General features: G+C 42.9%; 1 protein-coding gene across 1 annotated transcript in view; it reads right to left on the bottom strand.

Annotated features, from left to right (window-relative positions):
- JAG1 (jagged canonical Notch ligand 1) overlaps positions 1 to 13,314 on the bottom strand; it is a 36,057-nt gene that overhangs the window by 20,706 nt on the left and 2,037 nt on the right. Inside the window, exon 3 of the mRNA XM_061461568.1 lies at positions 2,628 to 2,679. Within this exon, the coding sequence (XP_061317552.1) occupies positions 2,628 to 2,679 (52 nt within the window). The remainder of the gene's footprint in view (positions 1 to 2,627; positions 2,680 to 13,314) is intronic.

Here is a 13,314-nt window from a genome sequence, read left to right as displayed (position 1 = left end):
TCGGAAGCCTGTGCTTCGATACAAAGGGTTGAGGAAACATTAACCAATTCAAAATCAATGAAGTGGAAGAGAGAGGCTTTCTGTACATCTTTAGCTTCCACTCTGCTGTAAGAGAGTTTGCTGGTTTCATTCACTTCTCATGGCTACGTTTCAAAGCTATTAATCTCTTTATTCAGTGGGCAACTGTATCAATGGCTGTAGGCACAGGGAAATGAGCTGTTCTGACTGCCCACCTTTGCTTTGCAGTGCTCCAATGCCTGGAAATTATAACTATGCAGCATCAGGAAGCAAACAACAACAAGAAAAGCCCAGACTCCTCAAGGCAGTTTGGGTGGCCAAGGACACCACAGTTATTTTTGAAGGTCTTTGTTTCTGACAACTTCCAGCTATGGCTTAGTTTACATTGTGCTAAAGTCTCTTATGCCCAACTGGAATTCACATGCAACTGATACCAGTAATTTACAATAGCTCTTTGACACAGTTTGAGATGCAGTGTCAGCCCCATTAGCTTTATGTATGAAGCGACAGTAGCAAGATGGCATCTAGACAAGAACCAGAGTAAGGAAACCATTTAGGTTGAATCTTGGCTCCAACAAAGCGTGATTCTCATCAAGTTCAACAGGGCCAGAATTTAACTGCAAACCACTCTTGGAAGCAAGACAAGAGAGTATGTGGTAAAGGGAACGTAGGAGGAGTGGAATGTAGAGGGGGGAAGGAAGCATCCACTCTAGGATCTCCTAAGGACTGCATTGATGGGAGGATGCTAGAGCTATTGAGAAGTTACACAAAGCCTACTAAACCCACTTTTCTGAAAGAGAGCTGTCTCAGACTCCTCACAATTCAGTGGCAACTGATGCAAAAGAAAATCCTGGACATCAAAAAAGTCCTCATTGCTTTATATATGATGCCCAGTCCTAATGATTTCCTTAACTAGCTCTTCAAGACTTACTCTTCAGCTATGGGAAAGCTGACTGTAAGTAAAGCGATGTGGTACAAAGGCAAAGCTTTGTGCAATACTGTGACTGAAGTGACCTAGAGATGGGTATGTGACAGCAAAACTAGAGTAGGAATGCAAATCAGGAACATATGTAAGAACATGTCTGCACTTGGTCAAATACACTGCTGAGAAATGAGGCAATTTTGTCTGAAGACAATTGTACTTCCAGCACATGAAAGCAAAGAAAGGGTTCATTGTGTAGCTTCAGAAATGCAGTTGTTTCATGAAAAAAGATGAGCTCTAATAATAGTAAAAGTGACAGAGACCCAGTCTGAAAAACCTCTCAGATCCTACTATAAACAAGACCTTTATTTTGAATTCAGGCATCTTCGATTTTTAATACAGCAAGCTATTTTCTGCTCCTCCAGAAAACACCCCATAGTCAAGAGCCAAAAAGTCCCCCAGTGCTGGGTAAAGCTGGGGTAGGGCCCAAAAATCACAGGTTCCACACTGAATAGCATTGAATGTAGTCGGTTGTAAAGCAAACCTTGACTATCACTGACAGGTCATATGAACCACCTACACTGGACTTCGTGTGCAACTGATAGGACATCCCATGTATGTTAAAAACCCATGAAGAGATCTGTGCAGAGAGGTTCTCAGACTCAGAGGCCATTCCCAAGCACTATACCCTTCACCAATTAAAACACACCACCACAGCACTGTGCACGTTTCTATAAGGCCTTTCTTTCCTGAAGCATGAAGTCCATTTTGTTCCTGTGAGGCTGTCACCTGGCATTCCAAAGTGCACTACAAGAAGCTACAAGATTTGTGTGAGATGGGCCACAGTATTCGCTCTTTTCTGTTGAAGGAGTAGGCTTGTTGTGTCAACAAAAGGTTTAGGAGTTCAGATTCATACTTTCTCCTGTGGCTTTTACCACACACTATTAAAGCCTTAGGTTGAAAACAGAGCTAATTTTGCCCACCTCCTTCAGTAACACTAGACAATAAGCAGAACAGCTCACATGCCAAGAGACTCCGTACAGCTTCTTCTAGCTTAGCAGAAAGTTTCTGAAACCAACCAAAGACATTCCAGGCAAAAGATTCCCACCCTTGATTTCCAGCCAGCTCTACCAGGTGCTGTCTGGTAAATACTTTTCAGCCCCTGAATATAAATTCCTAGACATCCAACTCCCAAGGAAGAGCTGGTAGTCACTCCTGTTTCTCATCTACAGTCATCAGATGGATATCTGTAATAAGTCTTAGGAGATGGCTTTCTTTTTATAGCAGCACATTCAGTTTTGAGAAGTACCTAGTTTACAGGGAGGTTCCAAGTCAGCACCACTCAGGCTTCTGAATATCACTCCTAATTAAAAAAATCCAATCAAAAATCCCTAAAGAAACCCCTTAGCTTTTATTCTATCTAAGGAAAAAGAGGGAATTAACAGCAACTATTTTTAGGCATAAAACCATGGGTGCCTAGGTGAGCAAGCTACTCATCCTCTACAAGCAATATGAGGAAGATAGCCTGCTGTGGAGCCTGGAGTAGTTGTTCTGTATTGTCTGGGGGAGAGCTTTTCCCTCTCCTCATGCTCTGCTTCACAGTGAGCTGGTTAGACTACCAAAGGCCTTTCAACAGACAGGAGATCAAGGTGTCTGAACTAAGCCAACCAGCAGAATGAATACTTACTAGTGGAGTTATCATTGTAATCCCATGCCTCAACGAGCAACGTGTAGGATCGCTGCAAAAGAGAAATGAGAGTTAGTTTCAAAGCTATACATTAAAAAAAAAAGAGAGAAAAAAAGCAACAAAAATCAAACCCAGAACATAAATTTCAATTACAAAGAAAAATTCTTGTCTCTGCCCCAAACTAGAATACTTGAAAACATAAATAGGTAATAGATTATACTTGAGACAAACACGATCTTGAATCCCCATAAGCCACCTTATCCAGTCTGACTTAGAAGACCTTTCACCTTGGGTAGCTCATCTTTGTCATCATTAATGTATCTTATGTACTTAGCCAGGAAGCCCTGCCTTTGACACCGCGCTGCAGCCACAATAAAGCATGTGTGGAAGAATTGCACATGGAAGGCAGGAAACACCAGGCTAGCAAAGCAGCATCAAAAACCCCAGAAAGCCAAAAACAAACCCCCACCCTCCCAAACAGCTTCAAAAGAATTTCAGTTACAGAACAGTAATCTTGATGTCCCTTCCCCCAGCCATCCTGAAAGCAAGAAGTGTTGCTAAGATTACTGGGCTCTGCCTTGACAGCACAATCTCGAGGGACTCTGCTTTTCAGCACCCCCTTTGAAAGCTTTGTCTGCATGAGGGCCATCGCAGCTCCCACAAGTATCAGGTAACTGAGGGAAGAACTGATGGATACGGGAAGGGGGTGGGGTGAGAGAGAAGCATTGTAAAACAAAGGCTAAGATCAGACTATTTGGAAGAGCAGGGAAAGGGAAGAGGCACTATCCACCCCATGTCACATCTACAGACACACTAAGCTGCCAATGAGCTCTCCAGCACTCCAGTAATAATAATCATAAGCATAAACTAACTGAAGTGACTCCACGGGTTGGGAAGACGCCAGCTATTACATCTAAGCCACCTTTATCTTCAATCCTAACTTGAGAACAAGAGCCATTAAAAGATCTTCTCCTCCCCCAGCTCCACTCAGATATTATTATCCAGGCCGTATCTTTCAAAACGGCCATTTAGTCAGCCCTATCCAAACTTACAGAATGATTCAAAACCAAAACCAACCACCACCAACCCCCTTCACTCCTACAGAAAGCTCAAGAAAAATATGACTTGAAAAGTATAATGCAAACTACAAATGAAGCAATAAACGTAACATGCTTCTGGTGTGCAGAACACTAATAGAACAAATAAGAGCTCTTTGTGATGGGTTTTGGTGCGTTGCCATAGAAGCTGTGTATCGTAAGGTTTATTTCTTCTTAATTGCATCTGCGCTCAATCACAGTGTGCTCATTTGTGGTCTGCAGCGCTTAACACCTTTTCTGTAACAGAAACCAAAACAGAGCTCGGAGAGGAAGTTACTACAAGACGCAAGTGGCAGCAGACCTCAAATTCCTTAAGAGGAGAGGAAAAAAAAAGAGAGTTGAAGCAGCCTGCTTTCTCACGACTGGACACAGCATGCAGCCTCTGAATGAAAACCTACTTTGTGACGGACACCGCCTTGCAATATAGCCTAAATATGTTTCATATTCAAAGCAGACTTGGATTCCATTTCACTCACTGATAACTGTGGGAAAATGCTTCCAAAAGTAAGCAAAGCTGGGCAAGCTGAGACATGCACCCAAACTCCCGTGAAGAGGCTCCATTGGCCCAAACCATTTTTGGTTAATATTTTGTAGAAGTTATATGTTATTTGTTACTATTCTAGACCAAGTCTGTCAAATTGAAAGAACCTCTAAGAACAGACTAAAAGCCATCATTTTAGTGATCATTTAACACTACTTAAAGCAGATTTAAGAAGTCCTTGCACAAGTCAGAGATAAAAAAAAAAAAATCAAAACCAAACCAGAATAGAACTCCCAAGTCATATTACAGACACAGATCGTTCTATCTTGGGTGCTTCCTCACTGCCTTAATTACCAACATTGAGAAGCACAAACACAACATGTTCCTGCAAGCTCGAAAAAAGTATTATGATACAGAGAATAAATTATGGCAAGTAGCACTACTTCCAATAAAGTTAAGGATGTTTTCCTTTCGGCCTTGCATAATTGTTTTGGAAGATATTTTGTCTAAACTCATAGCAACAGTTCCCGGTTGGTTCTCAGGACTGTTTACCAACACACCTAGCCCTTAAGGAAAGGAAAGGCTGAATCCTAGCTTTAAGTGCTACTGTTGCTGGATACTTGTGTGACCACTTTGCAACACTACACAGGATTTGGTTTAAAGAGAAAAGGCACTTCTGCTTAACTGGATGGATGTAAACACAATGCAGGGGGAACAGACCTACCCCAGCAATTCCCCTGTTTCCTATGTGCACCCTCTCACCTCATCTGAATATTTTAAATGAAGAATCCCTATCCTGAAAAGGGATTAGACAAAGAGTGGCAGTTTAATCTCATGGTTCTGTCCTGCTCAGCACGGGGCAAGAAAAGGACAAGACTTTGTGTTCAAGATGGGGCACTTCTAAACAAAAGGCACACAGACACTCACAGCCCCACAACAGTAGCAAGCCCCCCTCAACAATCCAACCATCACATACCTCTAGCCAACCTCCCCCCCAGAAAAAAGCAGTTCTGTACAAAGACCGCACTGTTGAGATTTAAGTGCATATCATCCCCACTCTATAGATCAGCAATTCAGATATCTCAGGAATGACTACTTACAGCGTGGAGGTTTAAGCTTTCCCATGCCCATAGATGACCTCTGCCCATCTTTGAATAAATATATATATATCCAGACACAAGAATTCCACATCATGCACCTTATTCCATCAAAGCAATGTCCTAGGCAACAACGCAGCAGTGAATTTTCCAGAGTCACACCCAATTAGCCACTGTAAACCTGAGCTTGACCAGAAGGCAGGGATTCTGGCTTGAGAGGAAAAGCAGCTTGAAAGGAACAGCAAGCCGGCATGCTTTTCAGAATATCCACTGTCTGATCAGCCCAGAGGACTGAAAAGCAGCAAGGCCAAATTTAAGCAAAGCTTCTATGAGTTAACCTGTGAGAGGATGGAGATGGTTAAATTCACACTCCAAAAAATAACAAAGCACCAATGTGCAAGAACTGTTTTCCTCAATGAGAAGACACCAGGATTTAGTCTTGATACACGTCAAGACAGACTGTGAAATCACTGAAATCTATCAGAAACTGTCCCTATAAAGGGTCTGAACAGGCAATGCAACCTCTTTTCTGGTTATTTAAATGTAATATTAACAGCTCCAGATCAACAGAAGGTTGTTTAAAGCTCTCTGCTTGTTTACTTTCTTCCCTTCATCCAGACATCCACCCAAAAGAGGCGTTTTTGTACTTTGCCTGCTAAAGGCAATCTGCGGATCAGTGGGACAGAAGAAGATTAAAACATCAGGCTCATTAGGGAAAGGACTGCCTCCTTTTTGTAAGAGGCTGCAACTAGTCAAACTTCTTTCCCTCCTATCCTTGTGGTTAAACCATGCAAGAGCTTTGCTGAGCATGTGAAACCATGACTAGACAAATGCAGTGGGAAGTTTGCATTCTGAATGCTGTGCCTGCTCCTCCTCTGCCAAACAAGGAGAGCAGGTTAAGCCCAGCACTGCTCTCCTCACACTGCCAGCCACACACAGCTGTGAAGACCAGTTAGTGCTTGCACCCTGCCTTGTGTCCTAGGGAAGAATGCTAGGAGAGTGACACACTGTCACAGCAGGCCACAGGCAAATTGCCAAGAGCTACAGCAATCCCTCCTCCTTTCAGCTGGAAGGGGGTGAGATAGGGAAGAGGGAAGCTAAGGAGTATTTCAAAGCACCCATGGGCCAGGGAGGAGGGTGTCTCTGAGCAGAGTTACAGCTAGTCACAAAACCACTTCCTCTAAACGTCAGCAGGACTCTCACTTGGGTACCCCCGCTGCCACATGACAAGTTACGATGATGCTATAAGATGCGTCACAACGACATGTCACAGTCGGCCAGTCAACTTTGACAACAAAACGTTCCTTCAGAGGAGATGAATACAACTGGTTCCTCCTCCAGAGGAGATACAGACATATTTGGGAAAAGAAGGAAAACAACCTAACTCTCTTAACGCTTTGTGGAAGGGAGCATCGCCAGGAAACACCTCTTTGGGCCATCCCACATAAGGATAAGACAACACCTTACCCTAACGTTATAGCTGCTACTCACTCAACCCCACACATATATATACAAGTCCAAGCTGAACAATCTTGCAGCCAAGAGATAGGCTGAACCTCCAGCAGGCAGCCCAGGCAAGAGCCTCCTCAGAACATGCCCACATGAAAACAGAGCGCACTGTTCCTTCAGTCTTCATTTTGAGTAGTTCTTTCATTGCTCTTAGTGAAGTAAACACTTCACTGCCACATAAAGGAGAAGACACGAAAACAAATTTAACTCTATTAGCAGCTTCTAGGAGAGATGTTCCCCCTAATTCTGCCTTGGCACAAGCCAAACCAGTAACCAAAGGCAAGACTGTCTCTGCGATACAACTGCCACCCTCCTGCCAAATGATGAAGGACAGAAAAGCACCGCTATCCAAACTATGCATACGCTTAAGCATCCAGCAAACCAGGCTGATCTCTGATCTGGCAAGCCTGCTGGAATAATGAGTATCCTGTGAATACATAATGTGCTGAAGTTGCCATTGTGTGAAGTAAGTCCATGGTTTGTCTGGGAGCCGAGCAATGCTGAGTCTACTGCTGCTTCCTGTTGCTTGTCCTGTATTAGCATTATTTTTGGATAGGCCCCATTATGTTCTGTAATCCTCACTGCAGTCAGTATGGCCACACTATTGTTCTTGGTTAATATTAGCAGTCAATGCCTCTGTCTGGGTGGCCGGACTACAGTGTATTCCAATCATAAAACTAGCATGCATTAACCGAACAATGTACTGGGGTAAAGGGGGAGAACTTGGGGTTCTCCCTCCTCCCTTCCTTTAAAACAAAATGGGAAAAGAAAAATAAAGTATAGCATCTTTTAGTTCTCCCCCATTTTTTCTTTCTATTTAAACTAATGATTTCAAGCAATCTCAGTTACCAGGGTGTTTCATACAACAGCATTTTAATCAGCACCTTATCTAGTTACAGAGTTATTTTCTCACGGAGCCCTACTTGTCAAAGACTAGCAGGTAGGCCAAAATGTCAATGGCTGCTTTCAACCTTCCCCAACAAGCAGATTACCTGCTCTTATCAGTCCCCCTACCTGTTTAAAGCATCCCACTGATAATTAAATGCACCAGTTACAGAAGGGTGGCAAGGTTAATAGAGAGAATACCTAGCAGCCAGCCAAGCAAAACAGCCAGGTTCACATAGAGCAAGCCTGAACAAGAAGCCTTTCTACTTATTTACCTAAGTGCATAAGAACTGGGTTGAGCTGGTAAAGGACTCTGGATGTTTGACTATTTACAAACCACTTTAACCACTTCTATCCACATTTTACAGTTTCTCCTGAATACTACAAGAATAATGAGTGTAATTTGTGCAGAATTGTGACCACAGAACCATGAGCTCCAGAGACTAACGAGAAATGAATGCAACAGCTTCTAGTTTTGACATCTTTCCCCATGTTAAGACATATGGGTTACTAGCTAAAATTATTAGAGCTGAGTCAATTAACATATAAAACTTCTATTCATCAGCAGAAATGCAAAGGCAAGTTTGGTTTGAATTTTCAAAAGCAATCCTGTTGTTAGTATTATCTATGCAGAAATACTTTTAAGAACTGTAGCTTAAGGTTTCTGCATGGGCTGCAGGGCACCAGACGCAAGAACTAAAGCTGGAGTAAGTGTCATGTGTAAGTGTGCAAGCCTCTTGCATGGCACATCATCTCTCTCAATTAGCTAAGGGCCAACTTTACCAGCTTCAGAACTAGTTTACTTCTACTGCAGCCTTCAGTCCACAATGAAGTGGTAAGTTTCCTTGAGTTCACTAGAATTTTAAGCATAAAGCATCAATTTTATGCAATTCATTTTCAGCCATGCAGACTTCCAGCTGCACAAACAAGCTGACAGTGCTGGATGTAGGTAGCCTGAGAAAGCTTCAGTGCCAGGTCCAATCCAGCTGCCACTGACGTGAAACTGGAGCAGCCCTTTATTATAACAAGAACAAAAATTCTGGGAGCAGGCAGGATGAGGATTTATTTTTAGATGTATTAGGGTAATACAGTCAAATGGATTTAGCAGGAAGATGAAGTTCTGAGCTGACTGGAACATAACTAACTCTTAAGAACATACAAGAAGTCCAAAACCTCCGAATGGATGCATCGCTTCTCTGCAGTCCTGGGAAAAACCAGCCTTGTGGATGCTAATTATGCTTCAGATGTCACTTAATACTCTCAGCTCCATTTTGGATAGTAATCCTAGGAAAAACATTGCACTTTGAGTGCTGAAGACTTGTTCTTCAGTTATTAATCAACAATAGATGACTCAGTGTGGATTTGGTTAATATGTGTTTTGTTATTATAAAAATTTCTTCTGATCTGCCCATGCTTCAAGATGACTTATCAGGCTTCCTTAAGAAAAGCTTGCACAACAGCTAACTCTCTGAAAGCTTGTACAAGCAAATGCTAACTGGAAGGAGGGAAAAACAAAATCAAAACAAAAGCTTTAGTCTTACGACTGTGATCTACTGATTTGGGGGTTGTTAGGGTTTTGTTTTCTTTCTAAAGGCAGTTGAATGAAGTGACATTTTTCTCTCGGATTCAGAAGGCTGTTACTTTAATGTCAGCTGTAGATAAGTATTTTGGAAACCTCTTGTGTCAAAACAGGGTGAAAAAGTTCACGAAGCTTAAAAAACACTAAGCTCTTTCATTATCTCTTTCTAGCCAGAAAAAACAATGCCTACCCAGTAAAACATATTTTACGTCTGCAGGAACCAGTAGCAGTAAGATTTGGCATTAAAAGAGGGAAAAGGCTGACTATTTTATTTTCTAGAGTAAGGTTGAACTAAAGATGTTCAAACCTCTTCTTAATTGTATTTTACACTAAAGTCATTTAGATGCTTGAGGGTTTTTTTCCACCTCTGTAGTTTCCTGGTGTGTTGGGGCAATTGGCCCCAATATTAAATAATTACAAGGATCATAATTTCAGGATAAACAAGCTGTTTGAAACTGGAGCTATGCACACCAAAGGGATTGTCAAGTTTGACCTCCTTCTTACTCAGTCTCGCCAAACCCCCAAAAGATCTTTCTCTATATAAAAGCAAAGTTTAGTGCTAAGCTTTGCTTAAGCTAATTCATGCACAGCTCCCTTAAGGAATAGCACACATCACACTTTGGATGCTTTAAGAAAGGCAAGAGATTTGATTTATGTCAGAAAAAAGCATGTGCCTACCATGAAACAAGACTTGCTGAGACAGACTTTGACAAGTGGAACATGGAAATTCTTTTGTTCCATACTTTTTTATGGCTCCATAAGCAAAGTCTGCCCATCAAGAAAGTTACTGAAGTCTCAAAATGAATGCAAGAAGCAAGCTTATGCGTGTTTCTTCTTTTAAATCATCATCACTGTTGTTTCAAGTTACTGAAGAATTGCTAGCTACTGCAGGGGCAGCTTTCTGATGCACTCCAGTTCCTTTCTGCTGGTCTGCTGCCCTGTTTCCTAGCAACTTACTCAAACCTCCCATCACTTCAATTAATTTATGGCCCACCACCTCCACACCCATTACTCACAGGGGTACGTATCAAAACTGACAAGAGCAAACCATGCAAGTTATAAGTAAGACTCCAACATTTCAAATCTACATTACAACTACAAGCCAAATCTAACACCACATTTAAAGTACACCATTCTCTTCCTCTCCTGCATGACGAATAAAGGAGTCCAAAGCAATAACTATTTTTCATGAACAGCATAAGGGGGCAGCTTGACATCAGAAGAGGGTTTTTTATTTCATTTTTAAAAGGAGTCAAGGCAACAAGGCTTCTTAATGTTACTGACTCAAGCTGGAACATCCAAGAAAAGCCTCCCTCAGACAGCAGGACACAAACAATACATATTCAGAGATGAGCATGAATTTTCAAGTGCAATATGATTTACATTCTGGTCTAGCTCCTGTTACCTTTACTGCAGTTTTCAGTTGGATGTATTCAAAGCCAACCCTCATGATAAGCCACATTAGTACAAGCTTGAGACTGGCTTTGCCTTTACCAAAGTCAAGAGTATTCATCCATCTGAAGAAATTCTTTTAAGATCTAAAATTTCAGCATCAGATTTGAGCTAAGTTACTACTTTGTGGAACTTTCAAAATACCTAAAAGGATTTGCGTACACAATTTTAGTACAAATAAGGGCTTTGCCACATTAGATATTCTTTTGTTCAAGTGCCATTTGAAAGTCACAATGCCTAGCATAAAAGCTGTGTCCTATGGAAGTTAAAGCTGGGAGGTAGGCTTGGTAATTGCAAACAGACTAGCATCACCATCTCAAAAAGTGCATGCCTGCATAGGAATATGCAAGTTTATTCCAAAAATTCCAGTCTTGGGAACCAGAGTGTCTCAAGTTGTTGAGTTTTACACATTTCAAAGGCTGCACTGGAGTTTCACTGCTGCTGCTGCTCTGGGATTCCAGTGCTCAATTAGATTCAGGAGGACAATAGAAGCATTTCTTTTACCAAGATGCAAGCTTAAGAAACTTCTCCCAGGGTCCCCAGCCCCCCAAACCCACCCTCAACACACAGATTTCCCTTCCCAACCCTATGAAGAAAAGGGCTGTTAAAAGGGACACGCACGTATCTTCAGCTATCTTCTTATATAGGTACCTTCAGATTCAGGGTGCTCCAATTACTGGAGCCGGGTAAGGGGACAGTTAAAAAAGGAAAAAAGAAACCCTTGATGAACCTGACTTTTCTGGAAATAAAAAAAAAAAAAAGCCAAATTCTGCAACACAAGCACTGCAGCCATTGGCAGAGCTTCAAATACCTCAGATTTTTACAAAGCCCTTTATCCCTTTGATGGCATATTTGATAACAGTTTTATCTCATTTCATGTAAGGGGAAGAAGAAAAAAAGACGAAGAAAGAAAGGAAGGACTTGTATTTCCAACAGAGAATACCTTTGTTAACTCTGCTATTGTACTTTGTAATACTACCTCCTTCAAAACGCAGGCTTGATTTCACCCTTGCGCCTCTCCAGCCCTCAATACTCCAGAAGGCACAACTGACAGAGGCAGGCAGGAGGCAGCACAGGACGTTTCAAGAACACATGGCTGCCTGCAGCACTTGGCTGCAGGACTACGAAGTGGGTGTCTACACTACAACTGGAGGAGGAATGCTTATGGGGCGGGCTTTTCCCCCCTCCAAAACCATCCAGGCACTGCCAGCAACCATTCCTTATCTGACTAGGAAGGGCCAAGCTCTGGAGCGAGCGGAAAGTCTACGCATGCTTCCATCTTGCCAGCAGTGATAGTGACAGAGGATAGGAAACAAGACTCACCCCTCCCCTGCGTGCACGTAAGAGCCCTCCTCCCCTCACTAAAATGACCTTAGGCATCTAGGTTAGGATGACTGGATTTTCAAAACTGCTGAGCATCAACATATCCCAAGGCAGTTGGTGGGAAACTGTCTGCTCAGCGCCTTTGGAGATGGGGAGGAGGAGAAAACAGTTTTGTTTCCTAGGTGACCTCTAAATATAAGTTTCAGGAGCGTAAATTTGGGAGTTTTCAGCTTTCAAACCATAGCATCCCAGAGAGTCACTTCGAAAAACAAACTGTCATGTGTGCGTAAGAGCCCCCCCAGATCAGTCATCCTCAGTTTCTGCCTGCCTGCACACAGCACTGGTGGGCACAGAACAATGCATCTCCTGCCATCCAAGGCTGTGGCAGCCTTCCATGTCCACAAACCCTGTGGCCCTTGAGCCTGTATCTGTGGGTCTGTCCTGGGTGATGGCCAGGTTGGAAAGACGGTCCTCAGTTTCTGTGCAGCGAGGAAAGGACTCCTCTGCAGAGCTGATGGTCTCAAAGCGTCAACCTTCCTGAACAGCCCCCAGAAGAAACAAGCAGCACTGAAGTCTAAGCAGGTGTTCTTTATATGACCAACAACAAAGCAGTTTCAGCTAATGAAGGGGTCACCTGTCCTCTGCGTCACCACCCTACAAAGCTGACCAGTGTTCTGCTAGAGTAGACAACACTGGGAAAGTGCCTGGCAAAGAGCCCCACCTCCTTAAGCCATCGAGTTTTGCACACAGCTGGGGGAAGCCCATATCTGTGGACCACAGAGGCAAGCAGCCAGGAAAAGGTGTGCTGTCAGGAGTGGGTAAAATGCACCAAAAGACAAGGCCAAGCTTTTCTCAATCTTTAACTTCTAGAGTCTGCAAGTACCTCAAAACACAGCAAGCTTCCCAGGGAAGCTAGCAACTAGCTCACCAAGAGCAGCAACAGCAGCTCCCATCAACACCAAGCAGCGCAGCGTGATTTCCCCCTGGGAGAGCCAGGAAGCCTTCCCAAACACGCTCCAGGGAAGGAGGCCAGCTATGACACACACTTTTCACACGGGATCCCTCTACAGCCCCTAACCCACTGCTCTTTTGGCTTAAGCCCAAGACTTCACTGGTTAGGGAGGGGGAAAAAAAAAAAAGAAAAAAGAAAAAAATAAATGAACTTCTGACCTTCTAAGTCTCAAGGGACTTATTCATGCTGTAAAGTGCAGAGATACTGGGTTTGCTTCCCTGACCCATTTAGATCCCCCTCACTGCACATCTG

Source organism: Pezoporus flaviventris, unplaced genomic scaffold (genome assembly GCF_033815535.1).
Source record: "Pezoporus flaviventris isolate CSIRO_AGI_PZ_B2104156 unplaced genomic scaffold, CSIRO_AGI_Pfla_v1 ptg000031l, whole genome shotgun sequence".
Taxonomy (NCBI): Eukaryota; Metazoa; Chordata; class Aves; order Psittaciformes; family Psittacidae; genus Pezoporus; species Pezoporus flaviventris.
Note: the sequence above shows the minus strand (reverse complement) of the source record. Positions and strands in the feature narration are given on the sequence as shown.